At 39.2% G+C, this 21,268-nt stretch overlaps 1 protein-coding gene across 1 annotated transcript in view; it reads left to right on the top strand.

The window, feature by feature from the left end:
- Nucleotides 1-1,602: 1,602 nt before the first annotated feature.
- The window catches only part of dcc (DCC netrin 1 receptor), a gene marked incomplete at its 5' end in the record, with an annotated part of 257,227 nt that continues 237,561 nt past the window's right edge, over nucleotides 1,603-21,268 (top strand). Inside the window, 2 exons of the mRNA XM_014341226.2 lie at nucleotides 1,603-2,051; nucleotides 13,634-13,921. Coding sequence (XP_014196712.2) covers nucleotides 1,603-2,051; nucleotides 13,634-13,921 — 737 coding nt within the window. The remainder of the gene's footprint in view (nucleotides 2,052-13,633; nucleotides 13,922-21,268) is intronic.

The raw sequence follows: 21,268 nt of genomic DNA, 5'->3' as shown, positions 1-21,268 counted from the left end.
TCAACTCTGCGCTGTGACGCTGTGACTCCAGGTCGTTCTAAAGCCTCCATTCAGGTTTTCCGGGAAATGCGGAGACGTTGAACGGCGGCTTTGACTGAACAAACTGCCTCTCTGATCACGATGAAAGACGTTTAAGCAGACTCAACATCAAAGAAGGGAGGAGATGCCACCACTGCTCGCCTTTCAGCAGATTAAAGAAAGTCTATAAACCTGAAAACAAAGAATACAGCAGGTTCCTGTGGCTTTGATAGCAGTGATGAGTTATCCTGCTGAGTGAAGCTCTACAGGTTGGGGGTTAATACTCAGAGCCACACTCTGTTCTCTGAAGAGACATGTCTGGCAGAGCTAATGACAAACATGGATAAAAACATGAAGCAAAAAGAGGATAAAGCATTAGAAAATGTATTAGAATTCTAGTCCTGATTGATCTGCTTTAGAAAACAGAACAAAGCCCTGAGCAAGGCATTATTGTCATGGTCCTGGGCCATGTGGGCCCAGTATTCTTAGTTTCTTGTATTTTTGTATTTCGTTACTTATTTAGGCCATGTTTCCTGAGTTGTCCTGTTGTGTTGTTCCCTAAGTGTTTCCCCTTCGTGACTCTTACCCCCTCTGTGCCCCTCTGTGTATTCATGAGCCCTCGTCCCTCTTTGTGTTTATTCCCTGTTTCCCCTGCCCGTTATGTCTATGTTCTCCCTGTGCTCTCTCTCTCCTCCGGTCTGAACCCCCGTGCACTTCCTTTTTTACTTTGTGCCTCTCGCGCCTGTATACGTCATGTTACGTTCACCCCGCCCTGTCTCGTTATGGTTATCTGTGTCAGCCGTGTCCCCGTGTGTTCCCACTTCCCTCGTTAACCCTCTGTGTATTTATGTCTGCGTCTCCCTCAGTTCTGTGTCGCGTTCTCCCTCATGCTGTGTGTGATTCTCCTGTGTTCCTTGGTGAGCTTTATGTTAGTTTTTCCCAGTTTAGTTTTGTACTTCCTGTCATCTTTTGTCAGCAATAAAGCTGCTTTTTGAGTTCATCCCCTGAGTCTGTAAGTTTTGCGATTGGGTCCTCATCCTGCCTGCCACACAGCGATCCATGACAATTATTGGTTTGGAGTTCAATTTTGGAAAAAAATGACAGGAACAAAAGTACATAAAGCTACAAAAAGAAGCAACAAGATGCACCTTTAACTTCAGTCATACAATATGTGTATATATAATGCATTTACTGTCACACTGTGTGGGCAGTTACTGGGTTTCAATCAGTGGTAGATGTTTTGACCTGTGCTACGGTATACAAATTGCTGATTCCTGGGGAGTTTATTTATTAAATGAATTATTTCCACAATGTTTATGTTGGTTGTCTGTCTGCTTTTGTGATTGTCCAGTTTAACCGGTGAATACGGGTGGCATAAGTGTTGTCTTCCAGAAATGTGCCCTGGATGTATTTGTATAGAAAGAGAACAGTACAGACTGAACACTATCCCCTCTGAGGATCTTTTAGCAATTTTGTGCTGTGCATTTTTTATGATTTAAAATCAGCATAATATGAGATTTGTTTATATTTTTATTATTTATAAGTATAAATAATTAAATAGTGATTTGCAGATGTGTGTTAAAGCACACCTGTATTTGATGTAGATGAGTTTATTTGTCCTGTTGGTGTCTTGCTTCCCTCTAACTCCTTTTCGTCTCCTTTGCTTTTTCCTGCAGCCTCAGATGCCTCCTCATCTTCTTCCTCCTCGTCTGGTCTTGGAGGTTTTGTGGACTTCATTTTCACCCAGGAGCCTCAGGACACGGTGACAGTACGCGGCAGTGTGCTGCAGCTAGACTGCCAGGCACAGTCAGATGCTGTGGCAGGACCCCCCACCATCACATGGCGTAAAGATGGAGTGCTGCTTAGCACGGTGGTCGATGAACGACGGCGACAGCTGAGTAACGGCTCGCTGCTGGTGCAGAATGTGATGCACTCGCGGCACCATCGGCCCGATGAGGGAGAATATCAGTGCCTCGCCACGCTGGATGGACTGGGAAGCATTGTGAGCCGGACAGCAAGAGTGACTGTGGCAGGTAAGAGACTACTTGAATCTACAAGTATCTATTCATTCAAACAGACTCATGAACTCAAAATGCAAAAATGTGATTTCATAGTTCACACTTAAAAGTAGTTGGTTTCTCAGTTTGAAGATCCTGTAATTTTTAGGAAACCATGAAATAATTTTCTTTCTCATCTCTACAATCATAACAAGTTCTGTAGATGAACCATTTTCACTCAGTTCCAGTTAGTTTAGCTTCTTCGATATAGTTTTGTGAGCTAAACCTTTGCTTTGTGAGGGCCAAATGCTCTGGAAACTTTTTATCCACAGTTGGCGGATGAAGATGCTAGATGTTGTTAGCTGTAATTGTGATTGGCTGAGTCTTTAGCAAATTGCTTTAGTCACCCATACTTTGTCTGCAAACACTCTTCAAAAGAAGGGCTTTGAAATAAAAGCTGTGCCTCACCATGCATTTATATCAAGTAGGTTAGACTATTGTAAAACTTTATTCGCAGTATAATGCAAATCATTGGAACAACAACTTCAACTCCATCACAATGCAGCAACCACTGTCCTGAAACTCACACGGAAATGTGAACATAACACTCCAGTACTGAAGTCCCTTCACTGGCTCCCAGTTCAGTCCTTTTAGAAAAGCAATGCAAGCTCACAATGCTTTGACCCTTCAGTACATCTCTGACTGGTCGGTCTCTATAACCCAATCAGACCTTTCAGGTCACCAGGTGCCGACCTGTGTTTTTTTTTTATTTTGTGTGTTCCCAGAATTAGATGTGTGCTCAGGGTTCTCTCACTGTGGTCTAGTTTGTTGGAACAAGCTGGCTGCTGACCTGAGGTCGATTACAACAGTGTGTGTTTAATTAAAAAAACACACACTCAAAGATTTTATGTGATTTTATATAAATACACATTTTTCCAGAGGCCACTGACTGGTCCATGGGTCTGCTTGACTGGGGCTTTAACAGTCGATTTCACAGCAAATACCATCAACTTCCAGCAACCATTCACCAACTGATTGGGAAATACACATTATTCCCTCCAAATTCATGCTTGCCAGATGATTTCTAGCCCTCTGTGCTTTGAGCTTTAGCTGTTAGTAATTGTAGCTCACAAAACTTGGAGGTTGTTCTTATACTTGTGTGTGAGTTAATTTATCTTTAAACATATATTGATATACTTTATATTTGAATCTATTCATTTGAAGTTTAATAACTTTAGCCCTGTCCTCTGAACCTGCTAATATTAAAATATACAACAAATAAATAAACAGCACATTCGTGCTGTTAGAAGCCATGGTGCCCCTCAGGAGTCGTTTTCAATCTCCTTTTCGTTGTGTGACTGGTTTTCTAGTATGTCGCGCAAAAATAGAAAAAAAGAGAGTCATTCAATTGTTTTTCGTAGACAAATGAAATGGGATTTGGATGCTATAAATAGACTCAGAGTTGTATTAAAGATTAAAGCACAGATTGTTTTTGACTTTGTCTTTGACTGTCAACCATAATCACACCAGCTGGTATTTGTTGGAGTTGTAAGTTTGGGTTCTTGTGTATAGCCTCATGATTTTTGGTTGCTGATTTTGTTTTGTTTGTTCCACTGATATCAACCATCATGCATTGTAAGAACACATCATTTGTTTGTGCATTTTGGTTGGATACAAAAAGAATAGAAGCGATCCAGCATGCACTGAATACGAAATCACTGGACTTGAAAATAAGAATAGAGCAACATTGTTGAAAAACCTTTCCTTCAACTGACAGATACAGATGTGTCTGAAACCTGGGCTTTGTAAACAGTAAATATTTGCATGTTGTCCACATGTGTATTTACATAACATATAATTTCTATACAACAGAAGAGAAAATGTAAGCATAAAAAAACTGAACAAATGGCAAGAGTGAAAGAAAGAAATAATGAGCAGAAGAAGAATGATATAGAAGGAGATGATTGAATGAATAAAGAGTATCGGAGAGGAGATTCCCCTCATTTAGATTAACATGGCCACAACACCTTCACCTCTCCTTGAAAGTTATAGCAACACAACACACATACACACACATGCTCCCATAATATTGCCGTTTCCATTTATTTTGCTGTTCATATTTACTTAATAACACCAAAGTAATTCACCTGTAATGTAATTTAGTAAGTGGAGTGAGGCTTAAGATCAATACAGTTTATGGAAGACATTAATAGAAAGCAGCTCTGAGGCTTTAGTGCATCACCATGACCATCAGTCTGCGCAGCCTGTTCTGTGTGCACTATGTTGTATGACAGCTTATTGAAAGTGTGATGGGATTAAAGACAAATGCAACTAATCAAATATTCTGTCACACAACAACACGCCAGAAAGTGACCTGTGCGTGACATCTCAACAGGTAAAGATTAATGCAGTCAAAAACAATTCAGAAAAAATAACATTCAGTAGCTTGTGAAGTTTAACATTTATATTGCAGATCTAAACAATTTGGAAAAAAGGAGAGCAGCTGCACAAGGTTTCAGACATTTATAATCGTGTAGTAGCTCATTGTTACTTTTACTTTTGGAGGTTTTTCATTGCCACACTGGTGGTTAGGCAGTTTATTGATACATACTGGCAGTAGTATTTTTAAGTGGTTTTGCATTTTTTAAGTCAAAAAATAATCGTTATATTTATGAATCACTGACATTTTGTCTTTCTTTCTATTTGTGTCAGTGTGTTAAAAGTGCATAGCAGAGAAAGTGAAAAAGGCAAAAAATAAAAAAAAATATTTTGGGAAACTTTGAAGTGGCTACACCCATATATCCAAAATGTAACAGATTGAGATTCTAAATGAACTCACAGAGCAGTTAAATTATCCATGGAGCCCAAAATGTCTTTGTTGTTGTTGTTGTTTGTTGTTGTTTCTTTGCTTTTAACATAAAACCCTATGGGGATCAACTTACTTTTGAAGACAACCTTATGTGGTCAGCACGTCTCTGCTGACTAAAGTTTTCTGCCCTGGATATTGCAGCATTGTGAAGACATAAGGATGAGATAAGTCAATGTCAAAACGCCTACTAAATCAAGATGACTCTGAGTGTAGTCAAACCCCTCCAGGAGGCTGAGACAAGTCTGAGTCAAGATGAAATAAGGAGGGAAAAACAGGACAACTTGCTCATTTCATGGTCTGTTTGGCATGTGAGTGAGGAAAGAATAAGTGGAGCTGATATGGTCAGGCCCAAATTGATGCACCAAAATACAGCGCTGGGCACTGCCTCGGCTCGGTACTGGCCCAGAATCCACTGGTTATATGAGCTGCCTGATACCAGTGCAATGATAAAATGGTTCCAGCTATGGTGACCAGCACTGCGGGACATGCAGCACACCACTTCATCACCGAAAGAACTCACTGTGAATTTTAAACTCTTATCCAAACCTGACCTGAATCATTAAACACACATGTTCCAATCAAAGTCAATTAACCCACATTCAAGCATTACATTAAAATATGAATCAGCCCTACCTCCATGTCATTCACACAAACGCACACATAGACACGCATGGGCAACACTCAAGCAAGCACACAATGCATTACATGGCAAAATGCTAATGAAAGGCAGAAGCTTAAAATTCAATTAGCAGTCTGGCTGTGTGCGCGTGTGTGTTCAGAGATGACTGTAAACTGGGAATTAATTAGAAACACTGAACTCTCAGAGGACGAGGGAGAGAAAGCATATAAGACTGAACAGAGAAGGAACGCTATTGAAGAATGAAAAGAGAGAACAAAGAAAGTGAATCTATTGCTGAAGGGTGGTAGAATAAGAAAAGAAGAAAAAAAGAGACATCCTACACAAAGTGAATACCAAGGAAAATGAAGTGGAAACACTGGGAAAAGAGAGAGATCAGATCATAATGAGGAGTACCCGTTTATGAAGAGAGTTTAAATTTAGACTTCATTTATCTACAGAAAAGGCACATTTTACCATTGAGGTATCTGTTGCATTCAGGGTCTATAAGACCCTAAACAAACATTTGAAGTGTGGTTTAATAGTGTTTAAAGAAAAGAATGATAATTTAATTTATTTGATTGCGAAACCAGTCAAGCCCGTCATATTGTTATAGAGCATGGTGTAATGTATTTCTTACTTTTGGCTTTCACTTTTCAATTATCTAACCTACTGCTGTTTGTTTAATAATTCAGGTATTAGTGACATTAAAGGAGAATAGTTAATACTTATTGTGACTGCACCATAAGCCCTTTCAAATCTGCTTTCATGGAGCTCATAAACCCTCATGAATCAGTTGTTTATTGCTTCCACAAGAATTTAAAGTCAAAACCTAAACAGACAAAATGCATTATTTACCTTATTTCTGAATAACTTAAACCTGTACACAGATTGTGCTTAGAGTATACTACTTAGTGCAGACCTTCCCAAAGTGTGTGTGTAGGGGGGGTGGCATGAAAAGGGAAAAAAACAAAATAATGCTTGGACACTGCTAGCACGGGGCGCCTACACAAATGCAAAGCAGGAGATGAAGCATCGCTGAATATGTTTCCAAACCACCTTCATTCCAAGCCAAAGACTAGGAAATATGGTGAAGCAGATCTTTCCTTTGGTCTCCTCTGCAGAATTGGTTTTCCCTTCGTCGGGAGCACCACTGGGCTGTTCAAATCACGGACAAACAGTATCCCACATTCTTGATTTTTAGTTCACAAACACTTGTTATAATGACTAACTACTCCTGACATTTTGGAGATGTTGGCTCTTTATACACTAAAGTTACAGTGAGATACAAATAATATCAGGCTGATCCTGCCACGATTTGTTCCCCCGGTTCAAATCCCAGACAAACAGTATCCAACAGCTGTTTATGTTTTTAAACCCATTTTGCACAGAGAGGCATTTTTTGAAAAATGTATTGATAGCAATGTTGAATATTATTAAACAGGAAAAAAAAACTACACGTAAAATAATTACACCGTGACGCCTCTGCCTTTGTAAATGGAGGGACATTAACTCCGTGTGTATGTAAGCGTGTAAAACCTGCAGATAGTCAGATTAACAGTATTTTGTCTCTATCTATATACTCTCTAATTCATCTCATGTAAACAATAACATGGCGCACAGTGTGACGTGAAAAAAGGCACACCTTTAATGTTGCGTGACGAACTCTGTATTCCTCGTCCACACATAAACCCAAAAAAGGAGTTTTAAAAATCTCAGTTTTCGGTGATTCGAAACGCCGTTTACGTGTGGACGAAACAGCTGCGTTTTCAAAATTACCCGTGTAGGTGCAGACGTAACGTAAAAGAGTTTATTTCATTACTACCTGTAATTTATTGCAGATTACTTGTATTTGCTTAACTGTTTACTAAATGAGCAAAATATGGGTGTGTGGTTGGAGGATGTGTTTGTGTGCGTGCGTGGGGTGGGGTGAATATTTTTCTTGTAAAACAAAGGGGGGCCCAGCAAAAAAAGTTTGGGAACCACTGACTTAGTGTATACTTGAGGTTAAAAAGGTCACCTTGTAAGTATATGCACTTACTAATGGCAACTGCTCACTTTATTCTTTGTCATTTTACTCTGAGTATACTCAAAATAAATAAGTTGCCCTAACTTAATCATCTTAACAGATGTTGAGAATCAATAAAAAGCACTGTTTAAAATACACTGTAAAATTAAAGGGCAACCAGGGAAGAGAACCTAAAATAGGAGTGATATATTTGTTTTTTTTCTTCAGTCTGGTGGCAGGGGCAATGGTGATTATAGGTTTAAAATGATTTCTCAGACCACACAGTGGTGGAGGTGTAAAGATGAAACCGCCTCCAGCATGCCCATTCCCAATTAGCCATCAACTCTTAGAGGATTTGTGCCAAGTCCCAATTAATGCTGGTGAGGAGGAGCGAGGTTCAACCCACAGAAGCAAATAATAATCGTTCCCAAGGCAAAGACTTGAAGCAGGAACGTCCTGCAAAATCCCTCCGCTGCCCTCGCCTGTTTGCTGTGATTTGCATGTTATTATTAGTCTGAGTCATTTTGATCTATTTGTGTAATGAGGATGAAAACAGCAGGAGACAGCAGCCACCACCATAAAAATGTATTTGTTAGTACATATATATATTTTAAAATGTTTATTTAACACTGTGTGTTTGTGTATGTCAGTGGTTTATTTCCAAAGACAGGAAGTTTAAGTACTTTAATGCTGAGTTCAGGGTCAAAGTTTATTTTTTTCTTTTAAGTGTTTATGTTCTCCTCCATGTTCTGTCCTCCCCATCATTCCTCAGTCTCGACGGACTGATCTATTTCTCGTCCTCTCAGAATTTCCGTCCTGCTGCTTTCCTTCATTTTCTTTTGTTGTTTCATTCTTTGTGATCAGAATTTCATCTCTGACTGAAGCTCTCCTTTGATGCTCCTCACTTTTGATAAATGAGGCTCAGTTTTATTAAATTCAAACAGGATGTTCTCAGATCCCATCCAATGAAAACAGACACAGTGTCTCATGGAATACCAAAAAAATCTGCTCATCGGATTTCAGTTTCTAGAAAATGCCAAGAAAAGGGTTGAACAATATAAAATTTAAAACAGCTGCCTTAAGAACATTTATTAATGTGAACTTAAGAAGAGCACGTTAATCTAATATTTTTTTAGAGTGCAAAGTACTGAAGGAGGACGAGTGACATGACCTGAACTTTAATGATCCTTTAAGTTTTTGCACTTTTCCATTGAATTAGAGAAATCAAGTATTAACAATTAAGCATGGAGACTTACTCATAGATTTGTAATAGTAAACTTCTAAAGCAAAAAATACGTTCAGTGTACTCATCATCCTGTAAATTTCAGTTGATTACATTTATATTTGTCGGCTAATTAACCATGATTATACATGACAAATCAATTCACACATCTTTATTTGAACAGAAGAGGTCATTTGCATCAGTCAGTTACAAGGTAGGAGAAAATCTTATTGGTAAATTTGGAGTTAGTGTTAACTTCTCTTCCATTTTCAGTCCTTTCAAACCCATCCAGTCATGCTGATCTGACAGGCCAGTTTTGTCCCCCTGGGCCACATATTTAATGAGTGGAGTTAAATGCCTCACGCATAACAGACCTTAAAGTTTACACAGCTGCATCTTAGAAATCTCCACTTGTTGGCCTTGTTCAGGAATATAACAGCTATGCAGCAAAACATGTCCCAAATCATAATTTTGCCTATAAGGTTTAAAATGGATGACTGATTCTCCAGCCAGCGTAAACTGCAGTCAGCCGGCACAACAGCTGATTAAATATGAAGCTCTGTCTGGACAGACATCTTTTCAGCCACGGTCGTCTCATGAGTGTCTGGTGGAAGAGAAAACACTCCTATTCTAATCAGTCCAGATGTCCACACAGGCTGTGGAGTAGGCTGAATTTTACCCTGTAAATGAATCCTTGAATCTCATTTTTATTGTGCTTTATGTGCACAGCATCATTGTGTTTTACGTCTAGAATTAGATTGACAGCAGTATTTATTTTGTGAAATTATATTCATATGTCCTGGCAATGAAAAAAGCCAAAGGCTTGCTTGTCAGCTTAAATCTTCATACTGTTCCCACGAGTCCTACTTGTACATTATTCTATTGTAGTTGTGGCTAAATAAGCAAAATGAATAAAAATGCAAAAGTCACCTGATGAGGGCTCAGGTTTTTTTAATGCTCAGCATTAACCTTTGACCAAACAGTACAATAGAAAATACTATTTTCCATCTTATATGTTGCTTTAATGTTTGTGGGTTAGACAGGTAGCAGGATTGGTTAGGCCTCCAGGAATGAGTCCTAGCAAGTAACAAAAACAAAAATCTGTGTGTGTGTGCCATTTCTTCCAGCTGCAGGCAGCATAGTGATCCATACAGGAGAAGACAGCAGCAGAACTTATGTAAGATGCACACTCCAAATTCACATCAGTGTTACCGTCGTCTCCGATATGCGTGATGTCACAGCCGCTCAAGTCCCCGCTGCTGTGAAACCCTGTATCCAGCGGCGGCTCGTCTGACGATGCGAGAGTCAAACTGGAGCTTCTTTAATGTCTCAGAACAGAAAGAGAAGAAAGCTGACGTTTGTTTCTGAGTTCAGGTTTCCCGGCTGTTTGTGTGTCGAGGTAAAATGGAGGAAGCATAAACCGATTCAAACCAGCATGAAACAAAAACACAAACCGCAAGAAAATCAGACCCAAACTGCGTTTTCTCTCTTTTCCAGATGAAAATATTTCAGAGTATTTGTATGCTGACAGCAATGTAGGACTCCTGGGATTTTCGAAACTTGCTTAAAACTCAAGAAAATAAACATTGCTTGTCTATCAAACTTTTTCTACATGAAGCAGGTGATCTTTCTCCAAAATGTTATTTTAAACTTGTTAAAATGCACCTACAAGACATCACATTTTGAGAAATTAAGGACAGTAAATGGTTGAATGTATATATGTAAGTTGGAAGCTCAGCAGTTTGGATGCCAGAAAACTGACTTAAAAAACTAGGCCCTGAACTAGGCCTTGTTAGCCATCAAACGATACATTTAAAACTGATTATAGAGACACTGCTATGCTAATTTCATTAGTTTTATACATTTTGTGTGATCACAAACTAAAAGAATTAAGAGTAAATAACAAAAACAACATATACAAATCTAAATATCAGTAGTGAATTTACTCAGACAGGCCCAGATATATTTGGATGCAGATAATACCCATCTGAGAGAATGACATCCTGAGCCACTAATTTATTACTCAGCAGTCCACTTGCTCTTATTTTGACATTTCAGTTGCTGCTAATAACAAGCCCAGGCACTTCCTTTCTTCTCTTCCCCTACAAGCTAGCTCACCTGCTGTGTCCCTATTGTCATGGTGCTTGTTATTCAGCTGCATCTCCGTGGGTTTCCTCAGAGGTATTCCAGCTCTACCATTTTGGACTGCAGCTTGTGTTGGTAGTTCTTTTTATCCTCTGATAACCTTGATTGTCTCTCTAACCAAAACCTGCACGTATTACAGGTGTACACATGTGTGCACACACGTGGAAAACGGACTCTATCATGATGTAACAGCCGTTTTCTGTTTGTACTGTGTTACCAATTGAAGCGATTTTCTAAAGAGTTCAAATGCTGATCATCCTTCTGCTTGTATATTCTTCCCGTTCTTGCATGGTTTACTTCCTGCACCAATGTTAGCTTAAAATTCATGTCACCCTTGACCAGTGTACTAGCTCACACCTGTACTGGTAACCAAGCACAGCTGCTCCACTGGCCCCAACATCGACGGGATAAATAAAGACAAATTTTCCTACTTAATTTATGAAACAGAAAAAAAGAGCTAATTTGAATGCTGGATATTAGTCCGCTCTTAGTGAGGGTTTTGTAAACGGCTTTGTGGTGTAAATATAGCTTAAATATATCAGAGTTTACATCATAAAGACACTATAAATCCAGGTGGATGTACACCTCTGCTCAGGCAGCATGTGGTTGTTGAGACCTGCCTTGCTTGTTTATTTTGTCACAGTGCATGGATGACCAAACCTCTTCCCCTCTGAGATTTATGTAGGTGTCTAATCTTATCATAATCACAATATTTCCTACCTTTTGCCTCGAATACTGACTTCCCTTGGAGACTTGTTGACATGGAACCAGCAGAGATGTTGCACACAAGTACTAAAGTGGATGAATAAAGTGGAATATGTCAGGAATACAATATTCACAGCTGTGTCTTTGAAGAGGAGAAAAAAACGAGCCCACGCGAAGACCTGAATGAACTGTATGTCAAAAAGCTCAGATTCTCATTTAATCAATTAATCTGCTTTACATTCTCAGAGAGAATAGAGAGGAAAACAACACTGCTCTTCATTGAATTCCTGACATTCCTGCACCTTCTTCTTAATCTACTCAGAGCTCCCTGCAGCCATGTTGAAATTAAAACACAACTGCACTAGAGCTTCAGATAATAAAATGCCCTGCAAGAGCCGAGCGAGGCCGGCAGTCAGAACATTCCTGTGTTTCTGTTGCTACAGGCTGTTTGTTGTTGAAGGGAATCTGATCAGACGGGAAACTGTGTGGGTCCTGAACACAGCAGGCCTTACGTTGGTTGGCCGCGCTGTCCCTGTCTCTCTGTCTCTTGTCTGACTTTCATCTGTCCTCCCGCTGGTCCCAGTCTAACTCTCTCTGGAGTTTTTCACATTTTCACCCGCTGAGTTTCGCTGCTTCTTCTGCTCCATCTTTGTCTTTATTATTTTCTCCCTGTTGACCTGAGAAACCTTTGCTGTCAGCTCCCTTCTTCTTCACCTCTGCTGCTTGTGTCTTTTGTTTCTCACGCAGAGGCTGTGGGTATTAACGGTAATGTTTTCATGTCGCATTTAGACTACACAGGCTTTTCATCTGGTTACTTTGACAATGTAGGTGATTAAAAACCACAAACTGACCAAACAAGACCTGCTTGATTCAGTTTGATTGAACTTTATAGAACACTAATTAACGACAACCAGGAGCTCAGGATGCTTTATATTGAAAGCAAAGTACAATACTAGAGAGAGAGACACAGGCAATAGTGGGAAGGACGAACTCCTGTTGAACAGGAAGAACGACGTTAATGACATGCAGTGGTGGTGCTGGAGCGACGGTCACTCATTGGAAGTTAACTACTTAATCTCTACTTCCAGCCACAGTGGTTCTTTGCTATCTTTACACTGTTTCCAATCATACTCTTGAAACCACACTGCACATTCTTAATAATCAAAGTACAAATGCAACATAATAGAAGTGGCCATCCCTATACTTCTAGATTATCTGAACTTAAGCATGTACCATAGGATGAAACTTTGCACTGCAGCATAATCCATAAAGGTGACCTGGGTTGCTGCAACTGCTTTTTAATTTCTTTATGCTGACTCGGTGCCAAATGACCTAGAGCGGCTTGCTATTTATATTCTCTCCCACAAAGACAGCATTAAAAGTATTGGACTGCACTCTTTGCAAATGATAGTTTTTAGGCATATTTAATAACTCATTTAAGCATTTATATATTTTTTCCTGTGTGACTATGACATCCTCATCGATTTATTTGTGGTCTCTGTATTCTAGCCAGTTAGTGGTGCTTTGTGTCTTGTGCTTTCTGGCTTGCTTGTTAGTTATTTCTGTGGAGATCCTCTCCGGTCCAGCAGTTGAATGTCTGAAGACCACCATGTTTGATTGCAGCTGGTGGAGTAGTTCTTCTACTGATCTGGAGAGCTGCTAGGAGTTGGATAGGCACTCTAACCAGAGTACTGGTTCATCGTCAGTAGTCCAAGGTCACTGAAGCAGCAAAAACTAAAATCCAAGATGATGGAAGTTAGATACATTATACGAAAGAACAAAGTGATTTATTGCAGTGTACACAGTTCAGGGGAGCTTTTCCCCTTGTAGTATCTGCTTACACAGTTCTGATTTGAAGTGTACAAAACCTGAAGCTGCTGATTATTTTCTCTATCTTTTGTTTTCTTCTGGGTGAGCCTAACAGATAATTCCATGCAGAGAAAACTGAGTACTCTCACACACAGTTTTCAACAAAACCCATTGTGTGTATATATTTACACTAAATGACTTGTTGTCAATACTTTTCTTACTCACAAAACTAATTTCCCAACAGGTCCACTCAAAGTGGTTGTCCCCACTGAGTCCGTCTCATCGTACCTCGGCGATACTGCCCTGCTCCGCTGCGAGGTTTCAGGTGACCCAACACCTGTCATCCGCTGGCAGAAGAACCGAGAGGACTTGCCACTGACCTTTGAACCTGACTCCCGTCTCGCTGTGCTGCCATCAGGTTCGCTGCAGGTCAGCCGAGTCCAGCCCCCGGACTCGGCTACATACCGCTGTCTGGCTGATAACCCCAGCAGCACCAGGACGGGGACGGACGCAGAGCTCCGTGTGCTCCCAGGTAACTGATGGAACAATGATGCCCTCCAAACACATGATTTTAGATCTATTGATTGACTGGCTCACTGATAACTGTTCATTGGCTTAAAGAACTTTTGAGACTAAGTTGATTTCATTTATCTTGTTGCGTTGCAATATTTTGGCATAATGTGTTGATTGTAAACATGTATAATACATGATGCATATTTCAAATGTTTGTATTATCACAGTTAAGTGGACTGGTTTAGATTTCCAGTCCTTTTATGGTTAGGTGCTGCACCAGCAGTTTTTACTTAGCGGTGAGTTATACTTTTCCTACAGTCATCACTCTGTCAGGTAGTAATTCTTGTTCATTTCCTCCCAGTCCTGGATGTCTCATTTTAAAATGAAATGTGATGTAATGAATATATGTGAATTTAATAACACGTCTCCGGGCTGAGAGGGAGCAGCTTCTCCGCGGTCTGCAGGGAGTCTGTCAGCCGCTGATGGTCCGTACACTCCACATCATCCAATTATACGAGTCCATACGCCGTCCACTTCATCACTCAGATTACAGCTCATGTTAGCTCACGCTCTCCGCGGTTAAACACCACTTTGAGTCGAACTGGTGAAGTGTTCCCACATTCGTTCCCAGCGGGGGCTCCGTGCAGCCGAAGCGTCGACCTTCAGAGGGATAATCACATGTACTTTGCATTTCAAAGTACATGTATTGACTCTCAGCTAAACTGCTCTTTCATAAACGCACACAGTGACACAGAAAGCCACATTCACAACTCAACTTTTAAGAATTACACAAATATGAATAAAAACTTACAATAGCTTTGTCAGAACAGACAAAACTTATAACTACAAAACAAATAAAATATAACTGAAATGAAGTTATAAAGAAGGAAAAATGCCAAATGTGATCATTTGATTACGAATTATATAGTAGTTTGTAATGAAGATTTTATTACCAATCAACTGAGCCCATCCTCATTACCAGGACATCAAATGCTGGTGTTTTGCTGAAGTTGGCTCCACAAGGTCCTTTATCATCGTCCCAGGATACATGTGTTACAGCAGGAGTGAGAATTTTCACCGCTCTTGCTTTAGGAATATCATGTTTTCTGATCCATGAGATCCCGCAAGATGTGGATTTCAGAAGTGTCCCAGAAGTGGTTCCTTGCAACACAGATAGTGCTGTATCCATCTCTTAATGCAAACCCATCAAGCTGCATGGAGCAGATAAAGAAACCAGGAAGTCAGATACAAGAATGGCATAGAACAGCTATTTAAATTTCAAAATAAAAGACCCCATGCGGTCTAAATACTCTGCTTCTGACTGAAAGACGTGCAGAGAATGGACAAACAGCTTCAGAGATGCAGTGTCACAGGTATACTCTTGGGGTAGCATTTTGCATTTTAAGCACAATCTTTCCTTAAAAGGACTCAATTTTGGTGACTGAACAAGAACTGGAAACGTTGCCACTCATGGTGCCTACTTTCTTAAACAGCTTTTGAACTCACTATTAAAATCATTTAAAACTTAATACAACCATCAAAATAATGTTGTAAAAAATTATTAACCAGGTAGTAAAACTAAAAATGACCGTTAATTTGACACTTTTTAATAATTTTTACTACCAAGGTGAATGAGTATACATTTATCTGGATTAAGTAAAAGAAAACAATGTTCAAGTTTCAACAATAAATGTTGTAACATTATTATTATTACTAGTAGTAACGATACCAACAACAACAACAATAACAATAATAATAATAATAGCAAAATTCCAAAATATAAATCAGTGCAGGTTTTGTATGGCATACATATTTCCCGATTGCATTTAATTGCATTTAACCGACTGTTGTTGTAAGCCTGGCGGAGCATTTTTATTTTTGAAGGCTGTGTATCTGCTCTGCAGCATCCTGCAGAGATGTGGCTGTAATGTGCGATTCTCACAGACACTTGACACAGACTCAGCTGCCTGAGTCGAATCTGTTGCCAGATAAATGGACACTCAGTCGGTTCACACATTCAGTTTGAGTGGTGAAAGGGCAGAAAACAGAAAACTGTTGCAACATGTAAGCTGAACGAAATCTGGCTTTTTTAGCCTTTAGTGAAGCAGTTTTCCTTCCATTTCCACATGTTGTGAAATATTTGATAAGACTTGTACTTTTATGAAGCGAAAATCTCGACCTGATTTTGGTGTCAACAGAAACAAAATGAAAAAATTTAGACTTGTTACATTTGATGTATAAAGTTTGTTTGTTTTAGTCTATTAAAGTTTTGGTTAAGGGTGACATACAGTGTTTCCCCACTGTGTTGCAAAACCACTGGCTTTGACAAGGTTTTCCCTTTAATCCTTTCATGTTTTTTTTTATCCTCTTTTCTCTTTGATGTATATGACGTTTTAATGGGTCACATGATTAAACTTTAATCATTCTAATCCATGAAGATTTGATTAACTTTGCCTTTGTAAAGTTTTTATCAAATGGAGCCATCAGAGAAAATCTGACGTGAAAGGTCAGGGATTATCACGTCTGATTTCTCTGAATGATGCCTCGCTGTGTGTGTGGCCTTACACTGCATTTCTGCTCAGGGCTCAGCTCTACAAGTATGGATGGAGCGTTAAGATAAAATGATGTAATATAACTGGTTTGGTTACCTCATCAAAGTAATGTAACTTATTTCAGAAATGTTACTGTATGTTTGCATGGAATATGGAGGCAAATTACATTGCAAACACCCATAAAAACATGGTGTGTTAGAAGGTATGGATTGAAGTTGTCAGTGGACCTCTTGTGGCTTAGAGCTTGGTAAGATTCACGTTGGCCTTTTTACATGTTTTTTTTTAACTAAATCGAATCAGCATGGATGACCACTCCAAATCAACCAAATCAATTGAGAAGGTAAGAGAAGAAGTCACAACTCTCATAAACAGGTTGTGACCTCTTTGGAACACATTTTTAATTTTTACCTTTCCTTTCTGTTTTGCGCCCTCTGTCTCTAGACACATGGATATATGTTTGATTTTGTAGTCAGTTCCAGTTTTATTTTGTTGGTCACTTTCCTTTGGCACGTTTTTAACCTTTAAACTATACACAACATGCCAACCTGTCATCTTGGTATCCCCCGCTGATGAACAGTAAATTTACAGTCAGCAGCTAATTAGCCTAGCTTAGCATGTATTGTCGATCAAAGAATGAAAGTAAGAAACTGTTGTGCTACAGGGGTGCAATGTGCCACAGAGTTTCAAAGACAGGATTATTTAATTGTCCCTCTCTCTGCCAACCTGTTCTAAAGAAAAACTGCAGGTATCTCAGTGATACAGTGAGATTCCCTTTGAAGTCAATGCCATGACCTAACGGTAATTCTGAGACCAGTTAAACGTCCTCACAGATAAAGTAAAAAAGTAAAACAACAAACTTTTGTTATCATATTTAAACAAAACAAGAAACTTTCAGAATTCAGGTATTTGCCACCTTGGGATGAGAACACATTCTATGAACCCCTTCCAACATGATTCTAATATAAAAGTAGGTGGACAAAGCCCACAATAGACTCTTAGGAAAATATATTTTTCAAAATAAAACACCTTCTGCTGGAGAGGTACCCTCTAAGATACTGCGATCATATCCTTGATGGCAAGGATTTGTGCCCGTGTACCAGCTTTGAAAGCCTTGCTACAATGTTGCACCTTAACGCAGCACAGAGCACTTAAAAGTTTCATTTGCTGTCTAGTCTCACTGACCACCTACAGTCAATTTAGAATCTTTAACCTAATTAAAATCTTTTAACCTGTCATTTAGGTAATTTAATCAATTAACCTAAATGACAGGTGCCACATGGGAGGAACCTGGAGAAAGCCAACCAGTAAGATTCAAATCCCAAATCTGTGACATGGAAGCACTATTCTCTGCAGCTCTGCGCTGATATAAGAAACAGCATAAATATGCCTTTTGTACTTCTGAGGAACATATGCAAGCTATGAAATATTAAATAGTTACACATAATTACCTTGTGGCTCAATATGCAGTTAGCCTTATGGGGTGCATCCATTCAGACTGTACCTCTGTGGTGTTATAGAAATTTAAAACAAATGATCTACACATAAACATGTTGTCTTTGTGAGGTTTTAATTTGCCTTTGCAAAGGGGTCAAAACAATAATACAGAATGCAACAGCAATTTGCATCACTTTTAAGAAACAACAACAACAACAACAACAAGTGTAGACGAGCAACATTTTCTAATTACCACTGTCCACAGAATACATTCAGAAAATTCCACATAACATAACTTACAGTAAAGTCCAGTACATCTAGTATTAAAACATTACATAAAGACAAAACATGATAGTATGGATCCTTCCATTGAGCCAGGCCAGCTTTTCAATTTTCCGTGACACAGGACAAAAAATACGTTTCTGAGAGTCGTTTTCAAACTCTGTCTCTCAGACTCCACTGCAGCAAGAAAACACTTGGAAATTCAAGTATGGAAATTTCTTACAGGAAGCCTACCTTAATTTGCTAAACTCAAACAGCTGGTGCTTCATTTTACCTTCAGATGAACCCGAGTTACGAAAGGACAGAAGAACAGAAGGCAGGATCGCAGCGAGCCAAAGATGTCCACTTACATCCTGCTGTGAGATACACTAAAGCTTAAAAATTAAGCCTTGGAAGTCCTGATGAACAAAAAAAAATCAGCAGGTTAAATCCTATCAGAATCCAGACAGGACCGGGATTAATCCACTTACCTTGGAAATGGGATTTGTTCGGAAACAGTGAACAAAGAAGTGCCTTGATTTTGATCTCTTACCACATTTACTGACCCTAAAAACTTACCTGTTTATGGTCACGGTGTGTTTATATTTATCACTTTAAAGATGAGATTTTCTAGTTTCTGAAACTATGCATATTTTGTTCTTGGCTAAAACACCCTAATCCTAACCATACACTTAAGTGGTTGGTTGGTGATGTGGTGAAGGCTGCAACCTTCGTTATAACTCAGTGCAGAATCACAAGTGGGTAGGAGGAGTACCGAAAGCTACCAACTACACCAAACTGGGAAAATCCACACAGTCCCAGATTTTTCTGGTTTGTGAATTAAAAGTCCACCTTAAATGCAAATAAATACATAAAAATAAAAGGATTATATATATTAGATTTACTTTTCTAGCATTTAAAAGAGCAACTCTTAAGTCTGTGATTTATTACCTTTATTAGTTTGGTGCAGCATGAAAACTAAAGAAGAAACAAGGTTGTGAGATGAGAACATGGTAATAACATGATGTGAGAACACGCCTCTTGGCCTGTTGGGTACAAATAATAACTCTGAGTGTGTTTGTGCAGTGAACTGAGCTGAAGGTCTGGGAAAAGGATGACTTATCTAATAATTAGCTTCGAAAACGCATTAAAGGGACAGTTTATCTTTGTTTCAACATTTCAGAGGAGAACAGCACTGAATATATTTGTCGTCGTTCCTCAAAGGTGTTGTGTGTCTTTGTAGCAAATAGCTTGTGACTGCGTGTGTGTCCTCCTTGTTGTGATGCGAGGTGTGCCAGTGTTTCATCTGATTTGCTGACAGCCTCCTTGGGCGACGTGCCTGTGAAAATATTAAAGGATCAACGCTTCTGCTCAGTGATTATCTCCGTGATCCCTCGCTCTTTACTCGCCTCTGCGACCAGCACACACAAAAAGAAAATCTGCTGCGTGGACGTTTCTCCCGCTGCTTCTTCTTTTCTTTGCTTGTGTTCACCGCGCGCGGTTTTCTGCTGATGATGCTTGTTTTACGTTTCCGATTCTTTTGTTTTCTTTTTTTTTTTTTTTTCAAAATCATGAAGTTGCACAGCTTTACATCTTATTTATTATCCATGTGTATACTTTTGAACCTCACAGATGGGATCCTAGTACAGGGAACACTTGCTGAATTAAATATGTAAATATGTAAACGGGTAGACAAACGGGCAGTTTGTTGTGTAACTTAAACTGTTATTGAGGCAGTTTTTGCATCAGCTGAATCTGGGTTCAGTACAGGTCAGGTCAGTCACCTCAAGGTGCTTTATATTGTAAGGTAAATACCCTGTATTATTCTAAAGAAGCACACAGTGTATAAATTATGTAATTCTGTATGTAAAACTGTATTTTCATAAGTTTTCCGACTCATAAAGACCTCCCTCATGGCTGTTCATGCTACACTAAAGTAAATAAAAAACAGGTGAACAATTAAATTACACAAAGTTCCTGTTTTTCACTAACTACAATAGAAATGTGGGATTCATATGAACATATTCCACTAATAAACAAAGATTTTCAGTTTTAGAACGGGACAGGAGAGTCTGCACAACGAGTTGATGGCGTGTTTTCTGTCTTTTTATACATTTCTTACAATTGAAGAGTCATGCTGACAGATGTACAGATTTACTACAGAAGTATTTTTTTTTAAAATTTTGACATTAAATGTGTAATTTAACTTCTATACATTGACATAAAGGGCAGTTCCACTGGTTTGGCGCTCTTAAGGTCAAAGTGACATCCCTGCTCTTGGTGGTACTTGGAAGGAAAAGCAGCCTTTTTAACAGGCTGGTTGGGTATTGAGGGCAATGAGAAAAGAAAGGCTGATTTTAGTGAATTTAAAAATATGGTGGTACTTGGTGCCAGGTGAGCACCATCAACCATCTCTGACGAATGTTTCCAGGGCACCTTATTAAGTAAGAGGTCTGACCTACAAGCAAAATGTACCAAAGAAAGGGTCTTAATTATTAAATTAATTTAAGCTGTAGATACGGTATAGTTTATAAAGTCAAGCTAGAATGAGCTGTAATCTGCAAAGGGTCACACAAGTTTTTCAAACTGGTGAATCTTAGAATATTCATGCTCTGATCACCTTAATTCACTTTCAGGGGGAAACGGTTCGGCTGTTTCTTATTTCACGACGAGCAGCAGATGTGAAATAACTTCATGCCTATTCAAAGATAAGGAGTAAAAGATGATTACAAAATATTTCACGTTAGAGGTGCATATTGGTGTGTGTCAGTGCCACTGGCGGATGATGGTGATTATGATAATGATGTAACTTCCTGTCTACTAAAGGAAATAGTCTGGTTCTGGGTCTAGTCACTCTGAGTCAGATTTGCTTTCACCCTGAGGGGGTGCCCGAGGATGAACACAAGCCTGACCCAGTATAGATGTCGTGTGTGTACGTGTGTACGTGTGTACGTGTGTGTTCCTTCATGCCCTTAGGTTTTCTTAGATGAAAGCTTGTGTTGGATATCAGACCACTAAATGCCTTTGCCAGTGGATGAAACACAACGCGACTTCTTCTGGTTTGTCCATCAAAGGAGCACATTCACACTGTTTTTTTGGAGATGCATCTGGGTTTCAAA

Source organism: Haplochromis burtoni, unplaced genomic scaffold (assembly GCF_018398535.1).
Source record: "Haplochromis burtoni strain Fernald_Lab_line unplaced genomic scaffold, NCSU_Asbu1 Contig_449, whole genome shotgun sequence".
NCBI classification, from domain to species: domain Eukaryota; kingdom Metazoa; phylum Chordata; class Actinopteri; order Cichliformes; family Cichlidae; genus Haplochromis; species Haplochromis burtoni.
Note: the sequence above shows the minus strand (reverse complement) of the source record. Positions and strands in the feature narration are given on the sequence as shown.